Source organism: Sorex fumeus, unplaced genomic scaffold, assembly GCF_029834395.1.
Source record: "Sorex fumeus unplaced genomic scaffold, SorFum_2.1 ptg000019l, whole genome shotgun sequence".
In the NCBI taxonomy this organism is placed as follows: Eukaryota; Metazoa; Chordata; class Mammalia; order Eulipotyphla; family Soricidae; genus Sorex; species Sorex fumeus.
Genome location: NW_026606076.1, coordinates 31451492 through 31477534, shown reverse-complemented (window position 1 = coordinate 31477534; position 26043 = coordinate 31451492). Strand labels below are relative to the sequence as shown.

Here is a 26043-nt window from a genome sequence, read left to right as displayed (position 1 = left end):
AGGAACCAGAGAGACCTTGCCTCCAATTATATAGCTGAGCAGGAAATGGTTTGTTGTTGTGTCTTGCACATACCTAACTTTGGCTGTTTACTTTCTTGGAAGACTTTGCCCAAAGTTTTTGTTGTCTGGCCAAAGGCACAACATCTATTTCGGAGTATCTGGAAGTCTGATGGTGCCATCAGGCTGCTGATGCAGTCGCCTTACAGCACAGATTGACCTGCTGGCAGTACCATAATCCCGTGTTGTAGAAATTCTATATATGGGGAAAAAAACACCAATAGTGGGGTTGGAATCACTGTGAAGCGACTAGGATGCTAGCCTCCCCATCCGATAGGTACCCAGCAGCACCACAGAATAATTCCTGAGATGCAAAACCAGAAGTAAAACTTGTGCATCAAAGAATCCCTTCCAACACCCCTGAATAAAAGCAGCTATTAAAATTAATCTAAAGAGGGGCTGAAGTGATAGCAGAGCGGGTAAGAGGTTTGACTTGCACGTGACCAACCCGGGTTCGAATCCCAGAAACAATATGGTCACCTGAGCTTTACCAGGAGTAATTCCTGAGTGCATAAGTCAGGAGAAACCCATGCGAAACGCTGAGTGTGACACAAAGAGCAAAAAAAAATTATAATCCAAAGAGTAAATTTTCAAGGCATATACCTCTCACTTGTCTAAACACACCCCAAAGTGCCAAACCCAGCACTGAATCCAATGAAAATGACCGACGGCAAAAGTGTCCCTTTCCTTTGGGGGCTGCCCATGAACATATTTGGAGTTTTGATAAGTGTTATTTCCAGTCCAAAGGCTCCAAACAGGGTCCTTCACAGTCTCCAGTAGGAAGGAACGAGATGACCAAGACCCCCACTCTTTGCAGGCTCCTCACACCAAGGCCTGAAGTCCATGTGCCCAACCTCCAGTGCCGTCTTGGACCTGGATCGATGGTGGCTGCAGGGGCCCTCAGGATAACGCACCTTCACCCATGACACCTGAGCGACAGAACAGCACCCAATGCACCCCTCAAAAGTTCCACATCTACGAAAGCTTGGATATCCAGAACAAGTAAGAAACAAACTTGAATGCACCATACAAGCTGGCTAGACCTGGCGCTCAAGTTGCCAAACCAGGGTGCTCAAGCATCCCAAATCCTAACACAGGAAATACTGAAGAATGAAGGATTACCTATTTTTTCCATTTTCAAAGTATTCAATGCTGCATCTTCGTTGATTTCTGCCATAATTCCCGCTAACCAGTCCCACTGGGCCAAGCCAGAGCATAGCAAACAATAATAGAGTAGTGAACCATGACAGCTCTGAGCAGGAGTTTGTTTCTGTACCTGTTTATTCAGTCAACTTCGTCCTTATTTTCATCACCATGACCCATTGATTACAAGTTAACACACAAGCAATTCCAAGCACAAAAATACTGGCATAGGTGTAGCCCGGGTGAAAATCAGCAGGCTTCAGCAAAGTACTTCCCACATTCCTTACATATATACGGTTTCTCTCCACTGTGAATTCTCCTATGTATAGTCAATTGCGAGGATGAAGTAAAGGCATTTCCGCATTCCTTACATATATTATGGTTTATCTCCAGTGTGAATTCTCCTATGTACACGAAGGCTTGAGGCTTCAGCAAAGGACTTCCCACATTCCTTACATATATACGGTTTCTCTCCAGTGTGAATTCTCCTATGTACACTAAGTTTTGAGCCCAAAATAAAGGTCTTTCCACATTCCTGACAAACATAGGGTCTCTCTCCAGTGTGAATTTTCCAATGTTCACTAAGTCTTGAGGCCAAAGCAAAGGTCTTTCCACATTCCTTACATATATACGGTTTCACTCCAGTGTGAATTCTCCTATGTTCACTAAGTCTTGAGGATTGAGCAAAGGCCTTCTCACATTCCTTACATATATACGGTTTCTCTCCAGTGTGAATTCTCCTATGTATAGTAAGGCTTGAGAATTGAGCAAAGGCCTTCCCACATTCCTTACATATATACGGTTTCTCTCCAGTGTGAATTCTCCTATGTACACTAAGTCTTGAGGCCAAAACAAAGGCCTTTCCACATTCATTACATATATACGGTTTCTCTCCAGTGTGAATTCTCCTATGTACATTAAGGCTTGAGGCTGTAGCAAAGGCCTTTCCACATTCCTTACATATATACGGTTTCTCTCCAGTGTGAATTCTCCTATGTACATTAAGGCTTGAGGCTGTAGCAAAGGCATTCCCACATTCCTTACATATATACGGTTTCTCTCCAGTGTGAATTCTCCTATGTACACTAAAGTTTGAGGCTTCAGTAAAGGACTTCCCACATTCCTTACATATATACGGTTTCTCTCCAGTGTGAATTCTCCTATGTACATTAAGGCTCGAGGCTGTAGCAAAGGCATTCCCACATTCCTTACATATATACGGTTTCTCTCCAGTGTGAATTCTCCTATGTACACTAAGGTTTGAGGCTTCAGTAAAGGACTTCCCACATTCCTTATATATATACGGTTTCTCTCCAGTGTGAATTCTCCCATGTACACGAAGGCTTGAGGCTTCAGCAAAGGACTTCCCACATTCCTTACATATATACGGTTTCTCTCCAGTGTGAATTCTCCTATGTACACTAAGTTTTGAGGTCAAAATAAAGGTCTTTCCACATTCCTGACAAACATAGGGTCTCTCTCCAGTGTGAATTTTCCAATGTTCACTAAGTCTTGAGGCCAAAGCAAAGGTCTTTCCACATTCCTTACATATATACGGTTTCACTCCAGTGTGAATTCTCCTATGTTCACTAAGTCTTGAGGATTGAGCAAAGGCCTTTCCACACTCCTTACATATATACGGTTTCTCTCCAGTGTGAATTCTCCTATGTACACTAAGATTTGAGGCTTTCGCAAAGGCCTTCCCACATTTCTTACATATATACGGTTTTTCTCCTGTGTAAATTCTCCTATGTTCACTAAGATTTGAGGCTTTCGAAAAGGCCTTCCCACATTCCTTACATATATATGGTTTCTCTCCAGTGTGAATACTTCTATGTATACTGAGGCCTGAGGATCGAGTAAAGGCATTAGCACACTCCTGACATATATAAGGCTTCTCTCCACTATGCATTTTCATAGGTCTATTAAGACTAGAGGTCTGAATAAAGGCCTTCCCACATGTCTGACATTCATGAGGTTTCTCTCCTGTATGAATTCTCCTATGCATAATAAGATGTGATGATTGATCGAAGGCCTTCCCACATGCTTCACATGCAAAAGGTTTCGCTCCTGAATTTATATTCATATGGTCATGATGGAGTAACCCTTGACTCATACTTTGTTCTTGGGGCTGACATTTCTGGGGATTCTGTCCACTGTGGTTTTCTAAGGGAACACCACAGTGATGAGAACATGGGGAGGCTCCCCCACATTCCTTACACCTATATGGGTTCTGCTCACGGTGACTGTGGTTGAGGGTATGTTGCTGTGAGGGACTCACTATAAACAGTGCTTCTCTCCATAGCAGGTGCCCAATTGGGGAATTCTGTGTCTGTGAACTGAGAATAACACACTCCAAGGAACTTTTTCCAGGAGAGGGCTTCTTCAGAGTGAGGTAGCTCTCACCATTCTGATCACCCTCAGACAACATCCCGCCTGTCTCGGTGTCCTCATGGGGCTGAGGGCAGGATTGATCACTCGAGACATTATCATACAGTGCAGGATCAGAGACATTCCACTCGGGGTGGCAGCTTTCCTGTAGAACAACAGAGGATTCTAATTATTGACTTATTCACTGAGTCTTCCTGTCAAAAAAACTGAGCCCTCCAGATGTAGTTTCACACATATGCACCGCAAAAACGCAATTACTGACATATGAATTGTCTTACTATTGAATAACTTCATGTTACCGTAAGTTGGACGCACAACATTGATGGATAGATAGTAAATTCTGTGACTTTCCCCCCTTTTAAATTAATGAAGGAATACAACTAGAAATAATTCCTTCTATAGAAAACGGACACATCCATTTCAGGAGAAAATGAATAGATCCACATGTCGGTTTGGTTAAAGTTCCGTGTGGAACCTGTGATGCAGTGGTGAAGACTACGCTGCATCGTAACGCAGCTGAAGCAGACCACCTGGCCATTGCAATTCTCTCACCACAAGTGATGCCTTTCAGGATCAATGAAATTTTTTTTCTTTCTTTTTTGTTGTTTCTATTTACTTGTGGTTGGGTGGGTGGAGGGGCACACCATGCAGTGTCTAGGATCAGTTCTGTGGGTCTATGCTGTCTATAAGGCGTGCTGGGTAAGGACGATCCATTACTAAGCAAAACAAGTATATTTCTCACTGCACCATCTCTAGGGTGCAGAAATTAGCTTTCTAAACAACTACCACTGTCAAGTCAATCAAAACTCACAGTACTTTTTATACATGGTGAATTTCAGCACCTAGCAAAGCTAAGAGTCCTCTACTCCAAGCATCAGGTTTTGGAATTTCTCCCTGCCAATCCCAGCCTTCCACCTTTACAATCACATACTTGGTCCACTCCTGCTGGCATAATAATATTTATTCTGTATTCGTGAATCTTACCAACTCACTCGTACTTGCTGACCCCATTCCCAAATCAAAGTGCTGTACTGCCAAATCCTGAAGTCGCGGTTTCAGTTCTGTAACTGAAGAGAACATGCAATTCACACATGTCACACATGTCACAATATGTAGCAAAATGATGCCATGTAGTTAAGAGTGCATCTCTGTGGTTCTCAAAGTCCAAAGAGTCCCACACTAAACAAAAGATTCGGATAGTGGAAAACTGTGAGGATCTTGGCAATTCTACACTAGGTTATGTTTTTGTTTTTGAGCAGACCTGTGATGTTCGGGGAACCAGGTTATTAAACAGATTATTGAACAGGTCACATTCAGGCACTTCAAGGCGCTCCCTGCTGTACTATCGTTTAGATCCAAACTATCTCTGTTATGGTGTTATTTATTCGAAAGCCATGGAAGCAAATTACAGGATCATTCTGTGATTGACAGTCCAGGGAAATGAAGAGCAGCTTGAGTGCGGCACAGACCCAAGGATCCAGGACACCAAGGCCCCGGCCTCAGCAGCATGTTTCACACATGCTCAGGGCACCCATACACTGCACCGCGCCTGAGCCAGGAAGGGTCCTCAGACACTCACCCGCACATACGCCTCTCCTCCCCGACATCAGGGCTCCTCCTTCCAGCCAGGAGATCACTGCAGGCTTCATTCCAGTGTGCCCTGCCCCAACAGAGACAGAGGCATGGATAAGTCACAGGGAAAAGGTGACAGGTAAATGCCCATGTTTTCCTGATATAAGTGGGCATATATCTGAAAAGCATGAACAGAATGTCCATTTCCAAAATTCCACATATTTCTAGTTATTCAAGAGTTAAGACCCAAGAAAATATCACAAATACTCTAGACCTGGCCTTGTGTATGACCGACAGGGGGTTGATTAGCACAGTATGTTTTTGTTTTTTGTCTTGTTTTGGGTCTCACCTGACAATGATCAGGGCAGACTCCTGACTCTGTATTCAGAAATCACTGCTGCTGGTGCTCGGGGATGACATGGGTTGCCGGGAATTTAACCCACGTGCGCCACTTGCAAGAAAATCACTTTCCTCCCTGTACTGTCTCTCTAGGCCCTGCAGCACATGGGGTTTCCTGAGCCCCTCATGAACTTTTCACGGATTTCAGTAAAACTAAGTGGAAATAAATCTGGAAATGGCCAAGGGTGACAAGAGACCCTTATTTTTTAAGCTAAAAATGTATCCAGAAAGAGAGCACAGCAGGAGTTTCTCACGGACAATCCAGTTGCGATACCCGATATCTCCTAGGGTCCCTCATGCCAGCCAGGAGCGATCCCTGAGTGCAGAGTCCAGAAGCAAAACCTAAGTCTTGCTGAAGTCTCACAAGAACCATTAGAAGTAAATCAAAGCACTGAAATAGGGCTGCGTCTAATGAGTTGAGAGACGAGATATCAAATATCCTGTGGTGTGAAAGAGATAGTACAGCAGATAAGACAGAAGCGCTGCACACACATGTGGGTTTGATCCCAGGCAGCCCATATGGTCTTGGAGCAAGTCCAGGTGTGGATCCTGAATACAAAGGCAGGAATAATCCCTAATCCCTAAGGAAAAAAGAAAATGCAAAAACCGTCTGACTTGAGTGACTGGAGCAAAAGTACGGGGGGTTAGGCATCGACAGTTTAACTTGCCAAGAGGTTTCAATATATGGTTCCAAATGGCCCCTGAACACTCTTAGGTGTCATCCTTTAGCACAGAGCCAAGATAACTGTGGACTGTGCCCCCCAAACAAAGGCAACAGCAAAACCAATTAAACACACAAAATTTTGTGTAGTACACAAAGTAAATTGTTGCACCAATGGATGGAAGTATTTAAAGGGACCTGAGTGATAACTGGGCAGATAGGGATCTTCCCATGGACACAGTCGAAAACGGTTGATCTGAATCACCCCATACGGTCCGGCTACCCCACAAGAGTAATTCCTGAAGACAAAGCTGAGAGTAAGCCCTGAGTATCCACAGGTGAACCCTAAAAAAAAACGAGGGAGGGAAGAGCTACTGCACGCCAGTCACAGAGCTACTGTTGGACACACAGCTGCCGCCCAACCCCAGGGAGCCAACGTGGGTCTTTTCAGACATGGTTGGCTCCACACTGCTCTCACCGACAGCCTGCAGATTCTGGTAGGTCTCCAGCATCACGTCCCTGTAGAGCTTCCGCTGAGAGGCCTCCAGGCATGACCATTCCTCTGGGGTGAAGTTCACAGCCACATCATGGAAGGTCACTGCGTCCTGAGTCAGCACACGAAGAGGGTGGGAGTCAGAGTCTATCTTAGCCTCATTCCCACTACTCTGAGGCCAGGTCCCAGGGTCCTATATTGTCGCTGGGCCTCTCCACTTCGAATGAACCAGCCTCCATGCTCACGCATGACTGACGGGCCCCAAAAATCACATAAGGGAACTGGATCTGCTAAAGTGGGAGGATGTTATACAGAAGGTTCTTGGATGTATCTGCCTTTCCTGGTAACCACCCGGCCAATTCGAGCACCACTGGTCCAGTGAGCACTGTAGAGAGGATCACCTGAACACAGACTTGTACGATCCAAATGACTATCCCTGGGTGTAGCAAAAAACACTGCACGCTCACCGCTGCACCCACACAGCTCATGACCACTAGGATTTAGAACTCGACAGTCCGTATAGACAACTACTCAGAGCAGTGCATGGCATGTGTGCCTGTAGCAACTCACTGCACTGTACCGCCCCAAATCCCGCTCAAATAAGGTAGAAGTTTCTTGATCCCAACATCTCTACTAGCCACAGAGATCCTTGGCTCTTTCTCCTTGGGATCGGCGCATGCCCAGAAATCCACACACAAGATTATGTGAACGTAAGACTATATGACCGAGCAGGTAGTCTCTCTAAAGTAGGAAGGACAAAACAGGAGAAAAGCAAGTCTGGGGGCCCAAGTCACTGTAGTTGCCAGGGCGCAAACGGGGCCAGCCACCCCAGGGTGCTTTGAGGCCAGTCAGTTGTGAATCCAGAGCACAGAGTCAAGAGGACAGCTGATGACAAAAACAATGCAAAAGAAGCCGAAGCAGCAGGTTGGCGTAACAAGACAGCTGTTCCAGGGACAGCATGTAGGACTGGTGGTCCACAACATCCCATATGGTCCACAAGCACTGCCAGGGGCAATACCAGAGGGCAGCCCAAGAAATGATTGCAAGAATCCTTGCTCTGCCACCCCAAAGAAAACAGAAAACCCAAGATGAAACCTTTGGACCTCCAGCATCCCATTGGTCACCTAGACCTTTCAGGAATGAGCATTGAGCACTGAGATTTGAGTACTCCTCATGCACCACTGGGTCGGCCCCAAGGCTAAATAAAACAAAATAAACATACACAAAAGCAGCTTCAAACAGCAGAATGGGACGGTCTGATCGGAAGTCTCATCTTGGAATCCGTCCAAAAGAAACTCAAAACAGAGGGTCCAGGAAGCCTGGGCACTCCTGGTACTACCTCATGTCATTCTATTCCTCTACTCCTACCTGGGGACAGTTTATCAGAAGCCGTGTCACCATCTTCTCCTGTCACTGTTGTTCTGAGGATCAGCAGGAGGCTCCGTGCAAAAACCTGGAGAAGTAGGAACATTGAGCACCAGATAGGAGCACCTCCTCCCACTCCTGAGCTCAGACCAGCCACACCCTCGGGCACAGCCTCACAATTCTGCCTGTGGGAGTCAATGGCAGAAGCTCCTGTCTCCGCTGGGGATGCAAATTTTGTTGGCATCTGTGCTGCACTTTTAGGAGAGGAGCCTGGGCCCAGGATACAGGGGAAGAAAAAACAGCCTTCTCTGATCCCCAGATTCCTCTCTGGCTCCCACAGGAAAGTCCCTGTAGGCCTTTTCAGGGGCCGACTCTCAGCCCAGGAGCTCCCGAATACTAGCGGCCCCCTGCAGCTGGCAGCAGTGCTGCCCCGTGGCAACCGTAGCCTGGAATGTGGCTACACCATGTGACTTAGAGTAAACAAATCTTCGACACTCTCTTGCAGGGTAGACAAGGACATGCACCTGGGCACTCTGTTCTGGGGACCTCAGTATTTACCACAATGGTAGGTGTCGTCTGCTCAGGGTGAGATGAATAGTCAGGGGTGCTTTGCAGCTTGATGTGAGGGACCTGAAATTCATGAACCAGAAAAAGATACACTGGTATTGCTGTTAGAAGGCAATAATGTTAACTGGGTGCTAGACTAGATGAACCAACCAATCCTCTGTATCCGATATGGCCCCCAGCAGCACCAGGGATAATACCTGAGCTTAGAGACTCGAGTAACTCATGAGCATCTCCGCATATGTGCTCTCTCTCCCCTTAAAATATAAAGAAGCAAAAATAGCCCCCGAAGTACATTTTCATTGGCAAACCTCTGCCACCTGCAGGCCCCCATCCCCCCCATATACCCTGCATGATCGCGGCTATCACAGCAGAAAATGAAGATGACCAGCAACAGGTCTCCTGCCATTAGGTGGAGGGGCTGAAGCTCTGCACCTTAAATCTCGGGATTCTACAGAAGCGAGCTTAGGGCCGATGGTTCAAACATGGGACTGCTGGGACGATTGGAATAGCCAAGCCCTCGGATGATTCCCGCATTCACCCACTGTTGCCCCATCCCGGAGCTGGAAACGATCGTGAGAAAAGAGTCACGCCAGAATCACGAACTCACAACTGTCACACCTGAACCCTGAGACAGCCCCCACTGCACCCCAAAGCTCTGCGTCGCCCTAAAACCTCCATCACACCTCACGATCCATCTGGATGTTGGCGAACAAGTGAAAAACCAGCGCTAAAGTGCCCCCCAAGTTGGCTCGGCTGCTCGGCTCAGAGTGTGGAAACGGGAAGGCGCAGGGTGCTTACAGGAGGTTGCTCGAATCCTGCAACTAAATCCTTCTTCAGAGTCCCCGTTCCAGGATGGGGAGCAAATTTACTTGTCCTTTGCCAAGTGAGCAACAGCCCCAGTGTCTGAGTGAGGGATGGAAAATGAACCATGACATTTATGACATCACTTATGAAATCACTTCCGTTTCCATTAGGTACCTTAAAGAGCCAGAGTCTAGGCACATAGAACCTTTTTGCCACCCAGGTGAATGTGTGCTGCAAGGGGGATGGACTCGAATAAAGGAGTGGAGAGGCAAATGCTGGACTGGTCGTTCGTACACTGGGGGACTGGGAGTAAGGAGAAGTCCCCTGATCCTGCATTGTCACCTAACATCGGACCAATGATATCTAAACACAGAATGTTACCCTGACTCTTCTCAAATGATCTTTGAGCTCAGAGACAAGAGTAAACACTGAGCACTGTAGGCTGTGGTGAAAAATATAACAAGAAAAAAGGCAAATTCTACCGAAGGTGGGGGGGAAATGATGTACAAAGACAAATTCGAGAATGAAACATTGAAAGAGTCAAATTTCTGGTCCTTAAAAATCCCCTATTCTTGGGGCTGGAGAGACAGCACAGCGGGTAGGGCGTATGCCTTGCACACGGCCAACCTGGGTTTGATTCCCAGCATCCCATATGGTCCCCTGAGCACTGCCAGGAGTAACTCCTGAGTGCAAAGCCAGGAGTAATCCCTGTGCATCGCCAAGTGTGACCCAAAAAAGAAAAAATAATCCCATATTTTTGATCTATCTGTGCTACAGAAAGTCACAGTTTCTCCTGAATCCCTGTTGTTCTTTCACCATTGTGCATATATATGTGTATATATAAGTGTGACTTTGTTTGATTTTTGTTTCGAGGCCACAACCGGCAGATTCAGGGCTTACTCCTAGCTCTACAAGCAGGAATCACTCTGGTACAGACCATATGGGATGCAGGGCATAGAACCTGGGTCGATTGCTTGGATGGTTCCTTACCCACAGTACTATGGCTCCGGGTCTAAGTAAACGCGCTCCTAGCACACCCAGTGGGATTCCTGACCAAATGTCCTTACTCCTGGAAAACCAAAACTTTCTTGCTTAAAAAAACAACAAAGATCTTTGAAGCCGTAAGCATAAGAGAAAGAACACATGGAGCGTGCGGGATCCCGGAGGAAAAAAAAAAAGAAAAAACAGGTTCCAAAAAGAGCCAAGTTCACCCGCAAGTTCCAGATGGAGTAGGCGCCGCATCTCGCCTTCCCCAGATGGAACCCCGGTGACCAGAAGCCTCTACAAACACAGCTCGAGTATGCGGGAACGAGGACTTTTTCTCAAAACCGCGCTTACGCGGCCGCGCGACATCTCTCTATATGCAAAGTGATCAATGAGAAGTAAACCACCCAATCTTTCTCCCTGAAAGTCAGAGTTAAGTTTGGAGCACGGCCACAGCCCCAGAAACACAAGGACTTAATGCAGAACCCAGCAGCTTAGAGCAGAAAAGTGAAAGGACTATGCGTTAATCCAGGCCATCAAGTCTGCCGGAGGGGAAAGGGTGTTGCCCCATTCGCCCTCTCCTCTCTGGAAAGAAGGATGGCGGCCGCATGGGAGCCGTGTGGACAGCAGGTATGAGCCGGGGGTGTGGGGGCGACTAAAACCTCATGGGAAGGGGGGCGTTCCGGTCCGTCCTTCACGCCCTACCGAGGTCACCAGTTGCCCCCCACGAGCGGCTCTCCAGCACGGCCACAGCCCCAGAAGCACAAGGGCTTAATGCAGAACCCAGCAGCTTGGAGCAGAAAAGTGAAAGGACTATGCGTTAATCCAGGCAATCATTTCTGCCCAGAGGGGAAAGGGTGTTGCTCCCTTCCGCCCTCCTCCCTCTGGAAAGAAAGATGGCGGCCACATGGGAGCCTTGTGGACAGCAGGTATGAGCCGGGGGTGTGGGGGCGACAAAAACCTCATGGGAAGGGGGGCGTTCCGGTCCGTCCTTCACGCCCTACCGAGGTCACCAGTCACCCCCCACGAGCGGCTCACCAGCACAGCCACGGCCCCAGAAGCACAAGGACTTAATGCAGAACCCAGCAGCTTGGAGCAGAAAAGTGAACGGACTATGCATTGACCCAGGCCATCAAGTCTGCCGGAGGGGAAAGGGTGTTGCCCCATTCGCCCTCTCCTCTCTGGAAAGAAAGATGGCGGCCACATGGGAGCCTTGTGGACAGCAGGTATGAGCCGGGGGTGTGGGGGCGACTAAAACCTCATGGGAAGGGGGGCGTTCCGGTCCGTCCTTCACGCCCTACCGAGGTCACCAGTTGCCCCCCACGAGCGGCTCTCCAGCACGGCCACAGCCCCAGAAGCACAAGGGCTTAATGCAGAACCCAGCAGCTTGGAGCAGAAAAGTGAAAGGACTATGCGTTAATCCAGGCAATCATTTCTGCCCAGAGGGGAAAGGGTGTTGCTCCCTTCCGCCCTCCTCCCTCTGGAAAGAAAGATGGCGGCCACATGGGAGCCTTGTGGACAGCAGGTATGAGCCGGGGGTGTGGGGGCGACAAAAACCTCATGGGAAGGGGGGCGTTCCGGTCCGTCCTTCACGCCCTACCGAGGTCACCAGTCACCCCTCACGAGCGGCTCTCCAGCACAGCCACGGCCCCAGAAGCACAAGGACTTAATGCAGAACCCAGCAGCTTGGAGCAGAAAAGTGAACGGACTATGCATTGATCCAGGCCATCAAGTCTGCCGGAGGGGAAAGGGTGTTGCCCCATTCGCCCTCTCCTCTCTGGAAAGAAAGATGGCGGCCACATGGGAGCCTTGTGGACAGCAGGTATGAGCCGGGGGAGTGGGGGCGACTAAAACCTCATGGGTCGGGGGGCGTTCCGGTCCGTCCTTCACGCCCTACCGAGGTCACCAGTTGCCCCCCCACGAGCGGCTCTCCAGCACGGCCATGGCCCCAGAAGCACAAGGACTTAATGCAGAACCCAGCAGCTTGGAGCAGAAAAGTGAATGGACTATGCATTGATCCAGCCCATCAAGTCTGCCGGAGGGGAAAGGGTGTTGCCCCATTCGCCCTCTCCTCTCTGGAAAGAAAGATGGCGGCCACATGGGAGCCTTGTGGACAGCAGGTATGAGCCGGGAGTGTGGGGGCGACTAAAACCTCATGGGAAGGGGGGCGTTTCGCTCCGCCCTTCATGCCCTACCGAGGCCACCAGTTGCCCCCCACGAGTGGCTCTCCAGCACGGCCACGACTCCAGAACACAGAAACCAATTTCTTAACTATCTGACTTTCAGTAGAAATACTTCCAGGGTCAATAAGTAAAATAGCAGAAATCCAAAACCAACATTTAATTCTTGAACCCAGCTGGAGAAAGCAAATCACTTCACAATGCTTTTTCAGCATGTCTGATTGGGGGGGGGGGGTAAACTCTAAATAATAGTGGTGAATCTTTTATTGAAACAATCTAATCAAAGCGGATAGAGTGTTAACTAGAATTCATCTGCCTCACAGGGACGGGGAGGGGTGGGGGGTGGGGTTTTATTGGGGTTCTTCATGGGAAAAAATAAGTATTGGTAAAGGGAAATGTGTTTGATATTTGCATGACTGAGACATAAACCTGAAAGCTTTGTAACCTTTCCCACAGTGATTCAATAAATAAAAAAAAAAAAAAAAAAAAAAAAAAAAAAAAAAATCCTTTACCCTGGTTGGATTCTAGTTCTAAACAATTTAGGTTTAACATTGGTTCATCATTTCTCCTCTGCTACAAGGAGCTGAGGCTTACTGAGTAACACCCATCCCAATCACACCCATTTCCTTAGTATTCATCTTTAATTCCCTGTGCTCTGCTTCCCCTATACATTATTCACCCATTTTCCCTAATCACAACCTGTGAATTGTAAAGTCAGATTCTCCAGAGATCTCTGGATTTTGTATTTGTAAATAAAATGTTGACTTTCTCTTTCCTTTATATCCTCTACAGTTTACTTTAGAAAAATATCCTTTTTTGCTCCTGAACAAGGACCAGTACAGTCCCAAGTTGGGAAGATTGTGCTGGGAGGATTGGGATGGCCATGCCCCTAGCCCTCAGCTTTGTCTAGACAAAGGAAGGCAATATTATGCTTTTGTAACTTCAGAGTTAATTAACTGCAGATACTATATACTCCTGGGCATTGTCATGTATATGAGACTTAAGCCTCATCTGCCCTTTGTTCTTAGCACCCCAAAAGCAAGAGACTGAATGGACCCAGGAGAGCTGTGAGCTACCCTGGCATCAAAAAGGGACAGGTAAGCACCATACCAGAGGGGTGACTGATCATTTACGCAGATAAACATTTGGCAGAGTAAATTCTCATGGGGAGATTTACCCAAGGAGACACTCTGTCTCCCAGGGACATCTACGCTGCTTTTATCTTTTCCTCTAGTTGTATAAGTTATCGACACTTGTAGTTGTTTGGATAAACACAGTAAGAGACAAATATCCCAAAACTTAGTTCTCTGGGCTTTGACAGCAAATAAGGCTTTTTTTTTTCCTTTTTGCTTTTTTGGGTCACACCCGGTGATACAAGGGGATACTCCTGGCTCTGCGCTCAGGAGTTACTCCTGGCATTGCTCAAGGGACCATATCGGATGCTGGGAATCGAACCCAGGTTGGCCGTGTGCAAGCCAAACACCCTACCTACTGTGCTATCTCTCCAGCCCCCAGAGCAAATAAGGCTTTTAACACTTACTTCTCTGGGCTCTGAGAGCAAGCAAGGCTTTTACTGTAAATCCCAGACTAAGTCTTCAGGCCAGTTCACCTTGTCCTTCCCCATGGGGATCCTGTCTCTGATATTGTAACTGTTTGCATCAAGACCATGCACACGTGCTTTCTAGAATGTTCCATTTCGAAGCTGGGGTAGTTTTCCCACTTGCCCCTGGTCCATACAAGTTCCACGGCAGAACCTTCCTTTTGGGGTGTTAGGAACTACAGTAACTGAAGCCCGAGTCAAGTAATTATGACCAAGCAATTATGCCCAGGAGTAGATATACTTGAGTCCATCTACTCCGAAATACCTGGAGTATAAGCATTGATGGTCTTTCTGTGTTTAACCAAAGAACAGTGCTGTAGAGTGAAAACATAAAAATGCTATAGGGGAAACAGGAAAGCAGGTATAAATCCACAGCCACTTCAACTACAAAGCAGTACAAATACAAAGTTGAGAATAACCAGAAAGTTATGGCATATAAGTAATCAAGACTGGCCTGGGGAACTGAGACAACGCGAAGAAAAATACAAAGGAAATGTTAAAGATAAACTTTAACTAAATCAGGGATGTTAGCAAGGACATGATAAGCTTCTCTGGGAGGAGCAAAAGGGGCAATTCACAGATGAAGCCTAAGACACTTTCGGTTAATATCCAGCAGATCACCAACACCCTGGCCCTTTTCCTTCTTTGATGCTCTGTTACCCTTCATCGGCCAGGGTAGGGAGACCAATCATAGCCTCCAAAGGCATGCAGCGCATGTCCAGACATTATTTGAACACAACTCTCAGTGTAATAGCCGGGTTTTGCCTAATCAGGGAGAGATGAAGAGTCGGGGTGCAATTTTCACATTGGTTTTAGGATACAGAAATTCTACGTTAGAAAAAACAACAATGTGTAGTCAGAGATATTAAGCTGGGAGGGGCGCTTCCCATGCTGACCCTGATTGATATTCAGCATCTCACATGAAACCTAAAGAACTTAAAATAAAAAGAATTCCAGAGTGCTGCTCTTTAAGGAAGCCCCGAGATTACATATTTGTGCCCAAATACAACTAAAAATAGCCCCAAAGTAAATTTTCAGTTGCAAACCGCAACCACCCCTAGAACCCCACCCAAGGGATGGTTTGGAAATCAAGGCTACTAATGAATAGTGACTGAGGGCTACAGTGTTCTTTGCCATCAGGGAGCTGCCCCTCAAAAACGAACAGTCCTTTTATAGTTTTGGAGGCACCACCGGCGATATGGACGAGAAACTTCTAACTGCGCTCAGGCACCCGTCGTGGTCGAGCTTGGAGATCGATCTTGGGTGGGCCAGATGCAAAGCAAACGCCCTAACCGCTGTGCTATCTCTCAGGTCCTCTAAGTGAACCTGCAGCTTCTACAGCAGTGAGGTTGGGGCCAAAGCGTCCAAGACAGGGCCCAGCGCAGTCCCGAGCTGGGAGGGTAGGGACGGCCCAGCGCCCGCCCCACCCACTCGGCCCCGCACCCACCTGCCACCATCCCACGACGGAGCTGCAGGGGATCCCCAGAATCACGCACTCACACCCGCGACCCCTGCGCCCCAGCACAGCCCCCACTGCACTCACCAAAGCTCCAGTCCCCCACAAAACCCCGCCGGGCGGCAGGAACCAGGAACCACGTGGATATCAGTTGAAAAAGCTTAAAAGTGTCCTTAGAGCTGGCTTGGCTCCACCCCTCAGTGCAGAAACTGGGAAGCGCGGTGCAGGGTGCTCACGGGAGGCCGCTAGTGTCCTGCCACAAAACCGGCCTTCACAGACCCCTTCCACTACGGACAAACAGCCTCTTCTCCCTTCACCTGCTTAACAGATGGAGGCCTGATCCAGCATCTTGCATGCAAACATGTAAATGCCCTGCTGTGACGTCACTTCCGCTTCTGCAAGCAGTCTTAAAGGCCCAGACACCAGCTGTGCAGAGAACAACTAGGAAAATGCAGGTAAATGTGGAAGGCTGGTTGGCTGGAGCGAGAGCACAGTGGATAGGGTGTTTGCCTTGTAAGCAGCTGACTCAGGTTCAATCATCTGGATTCTATATGGTCCCATTTTGGTGTATAAGAGATTGTTAGGATTTTACTGCTTACAAAGTGTAAGTCTCAAAACATTTACCCTCAGTGTTTGTGTAAATCAAATGGAAAACTGAATACAATGTGTGCAGATATGCTACAGCGAATGAAGTGCTTCCTTGCATGTGGCTCTACCTGGACACAAATTATGGACAGCCTGCGGGATGAGACTCCCAGAACATAACACAGAAGGGCCTGAAGAATAGAGGCTTGGCTGTCTATACAACGTCAAAAAAGGTGAACCACTGCATCCTGGTTGATGTATGCCATGATCTATGCAAAGCAGGGCCTCTGAGCCAAGTCAGAGTCACAGCAAAGAATGAAACCATGGTGAGTCGTGACAGTAACCAGCAAAATGCAATGTTTGTACCTATTTACTTCTTATTTAATTCCTTCCACCTTGCCTTATCACTAAGATCCATTATTTACCAGTTAACACACTGGGAAGTCCACATGCCAGGACATTGTCATAACCATGGTGCAGGGGATAATCAGCAAGTACCTTTCACTTACGGTACTAGTATCACAGGAAGCTTTCACGTATAACAGGATTATTTCCCTTCCTTACTGTACTTTTCTATCTATCCCCCACCTACTTGTTGAAAATAAAATTGATTTACCTAAGGGCCCTGTTCTGACGCCGGCCATTGTTATCATGGAAGTGATTGATCCAACATAACTTTTATATTTACTAAAACTTGAGGGAACATGCAAGCTTTCCTATATTCCTTACATACAGGATTTTCTCCAGGATTGTCTTTAAAGTTACAGGTGAGAATAATTCCCTTTCCACGATCTTACATAAATATATATATTCTTACATATATAAATATGTATATTTATATATAGCTTCTCTCCAGTGTGAATTCTCCTATGCATAAGGCCCGAGGATCCAGGAAAGTCCTCCCCACAGTCCTGACAGATGTAGTTTTTCACTGCAAAATGACTTTTCACATGTGCAGTAAGGGCTGGAGACAAACTGAACACCTTTCCACATTCTTTACACTTATGAGATTTCTCTCCACTGTGAATTTTCCTGTTCAGAAAGCTATGCCAATTGCATCAAAATCTTCCTGCAGTCATTTCATATATTAGGCCTCATTCCAGGATAATTTTTCTCACACAGCAAAGATTGAGGATTGAGTAAAAATCTTCCCACACCCCTACATACGTCTTCGTTGAGAATGAATTTTCCTATGTTTAATAAGGAGTTAGGGGAAAGTGAAGGCTTTGCAAAAGTCATAAAAAACATACGGTTTGTCTCCTATATGAAAATTTCAGTGTCACAAAAGGATTGTGAAATAAGCAAAGGCCTTGCCACACTCCTTACATATATACATGGATTCACTGCAATGTGCGTTTTCTTATGGACAAAAAATTTGAATAGTAAGTGAAGACCCTCCCACAGTAGTGACACGAACAGTGTTTCATTCACCTGCATGAACATTCCTATGCTCAGAAAGACCTGAGATGAAAGGACTTTCCACCAACCTCACATATATAAGGGTTTTCTACAAAACAGAATTTATGAAAACTAAGACTTCAGGAAGAAGCAAAGGCCTTCCTACATTGCTCCCAAATATAAGTTATCTCTCCAGTGTCCCAGTGTGAGTTTTTCTGTGTATTAAGGCTTGTGGAATAAGCAAAGACTTTCACTCTATATATGCATATGGTTTCTATCCAGTGTGACTTTTTCTGTGCATACTAAGATGTATGAGTCAGAGAAAGGCCACAGCACATTCCTTACATGCATACGGACTCTCCAGTATGAAATATCCTATGTATAAGGTATGAGGATCCATCAAAGGCCTTAGCACAGTGCTTAAACAGTTTCTCTCCTGTGTGGATGTTCACATAGTCCCACCGGGATCATGCTGGACTCAAAAGTTTGTACACAGTACTTACATTTCTGGGAATTCTGTCCAATATGGGCTTCTATGGGAAAGTGATAGTGCTGAGGACATGGGAAGAGTGATCTTCTGATCACCCTCAGAACACATCCCACATGTCTCAGCATCCCTGTGGGGATGAGGGCCAAATTACTCACTTGAGCCTTTATCACAGTGCGCAGGAAGAGACATTCCACCAGGGCTGGCTAATGCCATGTAGAAGAACAGAGGATTGCACTCAATAGTCTATGCCATGAGAGTTTTCATGTCAAAAGAAATTAAGCTCTGTAGGTAGGTAGCTGGTAGGGTATGGGACAATGAGTTTCTTGGGGAAATAATAAACCCAGATGGGGATGAAAGCAGTGACTCCGAAGCCAACCCTGAGGATTCAGAGAGGAACTGGCTTAGTAGAAACCCAGAGAGCTGGAGACATGGAAGAGGAACAAAGGCTGGTAAGAACATCAGAGAGCAAGGTCTGGCCAACGCTCTACCCCTTGACAACACGTGAGCAGTGGACTCTCAGCTTCAAAGAAAACCCCAGGAGGCAGTTTCAGAAACATGATTTCAAACTGAGAGTATCAGGCTAGTACAGTGCGCTGCATGCAGTCAATCTAGGTACAATGACCAGAATTCCAAAGGGTCCTCTGCGCATGATCTGACAAATAGATGGATGGAATTTTCCTTTATCCAATTGTAAATGTTTCCTTTTTACCTCTATTATTAGTAAAATAACATGGGTGGGATCCAGGAATGTGACCATCCTTGTGAGAAATCACAGGTAAACAGAATGGTCTCCTGGGATGTGGAGCGCTTGGGACCTGACCCATATTCCCACTTATAAAAGATTTCATCAAGGCGCCCCTTATATCCTTTCAAACAACATTCTGTGCACAGTTACATGTATCTAAACTCTCCAACTGAGACCAGAGCAACTGTAGATCTGGGTAGGGCGTTGTTTGCACATGGCCAACCTAGGTTCAATCCCCAGGATCCTGTAGTTTCCAGGAACACCATCAGAAATAATACCTGAGTGCAGAGCCAAGAGAAACCATTGAGGATCACCAGGTATTGTAGTATAATAGTGGTCTGCCCTTGCTCCCTGGCAGGTGAGATCTTATGTTTCTTGATTGCCCATAACCTTTCAATTACCTTTGTCTCCTGATCAGATTTTGACTTTTAAATATTGTCTTTCTCTTCTCCTTAATGTCTTTTGCATGGGTAGCTATTTCAGAGCAATTGCTTTCTGTATGGATACAGGAAGACAGTTACAAAGAAAAGCCTGAGCTTGAGAGTTGGTCTCCAGATAATATTACCTCCTGGACATCTGCTCTCTAGACTGAAGCCTCAGCTGCCCTTACTTCCTCAATCTCATAAAGAAGGGTCCGATGAGGGACTAGATGAACCCAGGGCAAGTGGTGAGCTAGCTACGCTGGGATCGAAATGGGCCTGGCCAAAGTACCATAATGCTTATCTATAAGAGCCTGGTCATGGACAAATTTTGTCACGAATCAAAAAATAATAACTAGACTTGGACGCTGCTGGGATTGGGAGTGATTGATCCGGCCTGAGTCTGAATCTGTGGTGAGAAGTCCCCAGGAGAGTCACCAACAAGTCTAAAAGTGTCTATTACTATGTTCATACAGAATGCTAATCATTAGGACTAAATATGTCAATTAAGTTGCTGGTCGAAGGAGAGGAGTAACACATCTTTAGGGCTGCTTTTTCTACATGGGCTGCAGGTGATGGGGAAGACTAGAAAATCATTTTTCATTGTGCTTCCCGTGAGGAGGCGTGGATTGGAGTAGTGGTGAGAGAATGAGATATGAGCCGGGGGTGTGGGGGCTACTAAAACCTCATGGGAAGGGGGGCGTTCCGGTCCGTCCTTCACGCCCTACCGAGGTCACCAGTTGCCCCCCACGAGCGGCTCTCCAGCACAGCCACGGCCCCAGAAGCACAAGGACTTAATGCAGAACCCAGCAGCTTGGAGCAGAAAAGTGAAAGGACTATGCATTGATCCAGGCCATCAAGTCTGCCGGAGGGGAAAGGGTGTTGCCCCATTCGCCCTCTCCTCTCTGGAAAGAAAGATGGCGGCCACATGGGAGCCTTGTGGACAGCAGGTATGAGCCGGGAGTGTGGGGGCGACTAAAACCTCATGGGAAGGGGGGCGTTTCGGTCCGCCCTTCACGCCCTACCGAGGCCACCAGTTGCCCCCACGAGCGGCTCTCCAGCACGGCCACAGCCCCAGAAGCACAAGGGCTTAATGCAGAACCCAGCAGCTTGGAGCAGAAAAGTGAAAGGACTATGCGTTGATCCAGGCAATCATTTCTGCCCAGAGGGGAAAGGGTGTTGCTCCCTTCCGCCCTCCTCCCTCTGGAAAGAAAGATGACGGCCACATGGGAGCCTTGTGGACAGCAGGTATGAGCCGGGGGTGTGGGGGCGACTAAAACCTCATGGGAAGGGGGGCGTTCTGGTCCGTCCTTCACGCCCTACCGAGGTCACCAGTTGCCCCCCGCGAGCGGCTCTCCAGCACGGCCACGGCCCCAGAAGCACAAGGACTTAATGCAGAACCCAGCAGCTTGGAGCAGAAAAGTGAACGGACTCTGCATTGATCCAGGCCATCAAGTCTGCCGGAGGGGAAAGGGTGTTGCCCCATTCGCCCTCTCCTCTTTGGAAAGAAAGATGGCGGCCACATGGGAGCCTTGTGGACAGCAGGTATGAGCCGGGAGTGTGGGGGCGACTAAAACCTCATGGGAAGGGGGGCGTTTCCGTCCGCCCTTCACGCCCTACCGAGGCCACCGGTTGCCCCCCGCAAGCGGCTCTCCAGCACGGCCAGGACTCCAGAACACAGAAACCAATTTCTTAACTATCTGACTTTCAGTAGAAATACTTCCAGGGTCAATAGGTAAAAGAGCAGAAATCCAAAACCAACATTTAATTCTTGAACCCAGCCGTAGAAAGCAAATCACTTCACAATGCTTTTTCAGCATGTCTGATTTGGGGGGGGGGTAAACTCTAAATAATAGTGGTGAATCTTTTATTGAAACAATGAATCTAATCAAAGCAGATAGAGTGTTAACTAGAATTCATCTGCTTCACAGGGACGGGGAGGGGTGGGGGGTGGGGTTTTATTGGGGTTCTTCATGGTAAAAAATAAGTATTGGTAAAGGGAAATGTGTTTGATATTTGCATGACTGAGACATAAACCTGAAAGCTTTGTAACCTTTCCCACAGTGATTCAATAAATAAATTAAAAAAAAAAAAAAAAAAAAGAAAAAGAGCAGCTTCAGGGAGACAGGGGGAATGAAGGAGACTGAGAAAAGAGATGGTCCTCCTCCACCCAGATCCCCTATCTTCCAGTATATAGGCATTACACCCACCAACTGCCCCGGGTGCTGTGAATTCCCATCAAAGGCCAAGACCCAGATACTATAAAACCCTGCTCCTGAAAGAAAACAAGTAGTCTCCTGCCTCCGTGTCTGGCTTTCTCACTGGTGCCTTTTGGAGGAGGGTGTGTTGAGTTTCCCTCCCAACCCCGAGCAGAGCCCCGGCAGCTCACGACCTCTGGTTCGAGCCACAGCCATGCTTAAGACCACTCTCCACAAGTTTGCACAAGCCTCACACATGAAGAACCGGCACGGGAACCCAGGTGTGCAGGACCTGGGGCTGAGATCTCCAGGCTGCTCGTATTGGGACTGGGCCTCCTCCACCCAGATCTCCCATCTTCCAGTATGTAGGCGTTACACCCACCAACTGTCCCCGGTTCCGTGTAATCCCATCAATGGCCAAGACCCAAAGACCATATATGCTTATCAATAAGAGCCTGGTTATCCCCCTTTTTGATTCATGACAGAATTTCATTTCATGTATGTGTGTGTGTGTGTATATACACACATGTATATATATATGTGTGTGTGTCTGTGTATGTGTGTATATCTAAATCTATATGTATACTTAATTTGTTCACAAGTCAACCTCCACCAACCAGTTTTGTAGAATGGAATGCAGGTTTGGATTTGGGCGCTACAGGTGGCAGATCTTTGACCTTACCTGAGTGGTGCTTGGGGAATCCCGCGTTTTACAGGAGACTACCATGGCAGACTGCTTGCAAGGACAGGTCCTGCATTCCTGGTCTATCTCTGACTGCAGGAATTCAAATTCTATATAAATAATGTGAACTTTGTGAGAAAGATATTGCAGGGGGCAGGGATGAGGCCCAGCTGGTAGATAGAGGGCAGGGCAGGGTTGCTGGTACCTTGGGCCTCCTGGAGCAAACCTGAGCCAGAAGTACAGGCTACAATTTCAAAGGTTTGCAGCGGTCTGGAAGAGCTGAGAGTGAGTGGCAGGGCACTTGCATGAACGCAAAAGACTTAACTTCAGAACTTGAATTGCCAAGGAATGATCCCGGAGCACTGCTTGGTTTGGCAAAATCCCGCATAGCCAATCCTCCTCTTTCCCAAATAAAGGCAATGAGGAGTTAACTGCCAACAGAAGAGGTGTGAAATCTAGTAATATATTCTGAACGCTCAGTCCTCTGGGTTTGTTGTTGTTTTGGGACCACATCCAGAAATGCTCAGAGCTTACAGGCCAGGTTTTCAGACTATGATTTTACTCCTATGGTTACGTGATTTTATAAAAGAAAAAGAGGATGAAATATTATACTTGGATCCAGAGTTATAGTACAGTTGGCAGGGCATATGTTCGATCCCTGACATCACATACAGTCCCCCAAGCACTGCCAGGAGTGATTCCTGAGTGCCAAGCCAGAAATAACACCTGAGCATTACCACTGTGTCCCAAAAAGAAAAAAGAAAAAAGAAAAATTAAATTTAACGCAAATGAGATTTTAAAGGCCATAATTTCGCTAAGAGCCTCCAACTCCAACTCCTTCATTTTCCCCTAACAGCCATCTGTTGAAAGGGCTCTAGAAATTTCACATGTAAGAACTTTCCATGAAGATATAAACAGGAGAGAGCACACCAGACTGAAGCAGATGCCAGCCACCTGGAAGGCCAGAGGGCCTTCCCTTGTATCCAGTGTCCACTAGTCCCCTGAGCACAGAGCAGGACACAGACCTCAAGTACTACCAGGTGTGGCCCCAAATCTCACCTCATCTTCTCCCCAAGTAGTGAGATACACCCAAGGAGAGGAGCTCAGAGGGCTGAGCACCTGATTTCCCTTTGGGGGACATGGCATGTCTCCCCTTGCATCTCAGACACACAGATACAAGAGGGGGAGAGTCTCTGACTATCTCCAAATTTGTAGCAAATGGAGCGGGTGAGGGGGAGAGGGAAAGACAGGAGAAACACTCCAACTCCAAAAAGATGCATAAAAAATTCTCATGTGTCAAGACAAATTCTGAAGTGTGAGGGTTGGAGTCATAGCTAGTGATGCTCAGGGGACAATATCACCTAGTGATGTGGCAGGGATAACTCTGGTAACCACAAGAAAGACAAACGCCCTCCTGGCTGTACTACTGCCCCAGCCCCTAAGAGTGAGACATTTAGAACCTATTGCAGCTGGTCCCTGGAAAACCCCTTTCTTCAAGTACTCACTTCAACAGCAGGGCACGCTCCTGTTCTTGGAGAGATGTACAGTGGAGATGCTTGGAATCTGGACAGGTGAGGCACAAATTCTTTTTTTCTGAGGAAATATAATCACATAGGGTTAGCAAAGCTAATAAGTTGGTAGGGTGCTTTTCTTTCAAGCAGCTAAGCCGGGGTCAATATGCAACAGGACATAGGCTCACCCACTCCAGCACTGCTAAAAATGATGCATGAACTCAGAACCAAGAGTAACCCTTGAGCACTGAGTGTTGCTGTGGCCAAAAAAAGTACAATAAATTAAGTAATGAAGACATTTTTGGGGCCGGAACGATGGTACAGCAGGTAGGGAATTTGCCTTCCAAGCTGGGTTCGATTCCCAAATTCCCATATGGTCTCCCAGTACTGCCAGGAGTGATTCTTGAATACAAAGCCTGAGTAAACCCTGAGCATCGCTGGGTGTGACCCTAAAAATCTAAAAAAGAGAAATTTCTGTGGAAAGAGTTTGGAGACACAGTATAGCAGGCGAGGTGCTTGTCTTGCACTCGGCCAAATCAAGTTTGAATCCTGGCATCCCATACGGTGCCCTGAAACCCGCCAGGAGTGATCCCTGAGTGCAAAGGTAGGAGAAGTAACTGATTCTTGCAGTTGTATTTCCTACAGACTAAATAATTATTTCATTTAAACGAATAAAGGTGTGGTGGCCAATAGTGATCCTAAATTGCATTATTAGAGGGGTTATGGCACACTCTGGAAGTGCCCAAGCTACTTCCTGCTAAGATTGCATATTTGGTTGCAAGACCCACTGTAGCACCACCCTGATGCACCTCTCCAGACCGCAACCTGAGTTGGCTGAAAGCTCCACATCTTGGGGCCTGAGTGACAGCATAGACAAATGAGCATTTCTTTTGAAGGTGGCCAACGTGGGTTTAATTCTGGCCATCGCTTATGGTTCCTAGCACCACTAGGAGTGCTTGCTGAATTTAGAACCAGGAGTCACCATAATGCCTCACTTGGTGTGACCCAAAATGCAAAATAAATAAAAAAAGGAAAGAGAAGCTCCCCACCTCCCTGAACTCCCAGAACCCACTGAATGCACAAGGACCAGTGAAAATCAAAGACTCTGCCAAATGCTTTTAAGCCCCAAGCATATGAAGAATGTGCCCAGCCCCACCCCCCCATCCAGACCTGACATCCCCCAAGAACGACAGGACAGAGGGTAGGGTGTTTTTACCTTCATGCTGCTGACCCAGATATGGGGTACTCTGAGCAACCCCAGGAGTGACCCCTGAGCACAGCCAGGTAGGGCTCAATACCCCCCCACGAGGAAAAAGAATGCGCCCCCAGGTCCCTGTGATGAGGGAATCCCACGCTTTAGCACTACTCCACAATCAGCCTAAGGAATGAAAGGGGGTCAGTAACGGGATGTCCTGGGGACACTGCTGGGATGATCCATCCATCCCTGTGACTGACCAGGTGCTGGTCCTCGCCCTGAAACTAAGATAACGCTGAGGTGCCTGACCCACCCCATCATATCTGGGGGAGACTGAGGCTCCCTCTAGCTCTGACTCTTTCTCCTTGTGAGGGGCCCGAGCAACGGGTCAGCAGGGAGGGCGCTGGCCCCACATCCCGACACCCCAAAGGGTCCTCGGATCCCCAGGGAGGGAGTCCTGAGCGCCACCGGTTACTGGGCCCGCTCGAGCAAAGGGGCTAAAACACACAAAAAAATTAAAACAAATTTTGTTTCCACTTTTCTTCGTTCGGTTATTGTCCTTGTTTCTGGAGCTTTCAGAACGACCTTAGCGCTTCAGATTCGTTTTTCTCCTCAAACACGTGCTTCCTCTACCCACCCACCTTTTTGGGGAGCTCTGGGGGGCTTTGGTCAGGGGTTACTCCCGGCTCTGGGCTCACTCCAGGCCGTGATCGGACGCTGTGAGGTGCCGGGATCGAACCCGGCCGGCCGCGTTCCCCCCTTACGCATCTTCTAAGTAACTTCTACTCAGTAAAAACGATCGTTTTTCCCCAAAAATCAATTTATAAATAAGATAAACCTTTCGGCAGCAGCTCTCTGTGCGACCCGGGTGAGGGGCCGCCACCCCGGGCCACCGCCGCGGAGCGACCCCGCCGCCCACAAGGCGGAGACCGCAGAGGTTCAGGCGCTCAGAGCGACCGCTCGGGCGACCTGCGGGGAAACCGACCTTCCCGGACCCCCCTGCCCCCTGGGTACCCCCTCAGCCGCTCCTCACCCTCCTCACCTAAGCCAGCCCGCCAGCACTTCCGCCGACTTCCTAGACGCGCAGGGAAAAAGGGTCCCGACACTGTGACGTCATAGGCAGAGCGCCCAGAGCTTTAAAGGGCCAG

At 47.7% G+C, this 26043-nt stretch overlaps 1 protein-coding gene across 1 annotated transcript; it reads right to left on the bottom strand.

Moving 5' to 3' along the window:
- Positions 1-1576: 1576 nt before the first annotated feature.
- LOC130022403 (zinc finger protein 420-like) lies at positions 1577-3274 on the bottom strand (the record flags this gene model as incomplete). Its single annotated transcript, XM_056113156.1, has 1 exon — positions 1577-3274. A coding segment is annotated over one exon (1698 nt), but the record flags the coding sequence as incomplete, so codon positions are not given.
- Positions 3275-26043: the final 22769 nt, after the last annotated feature.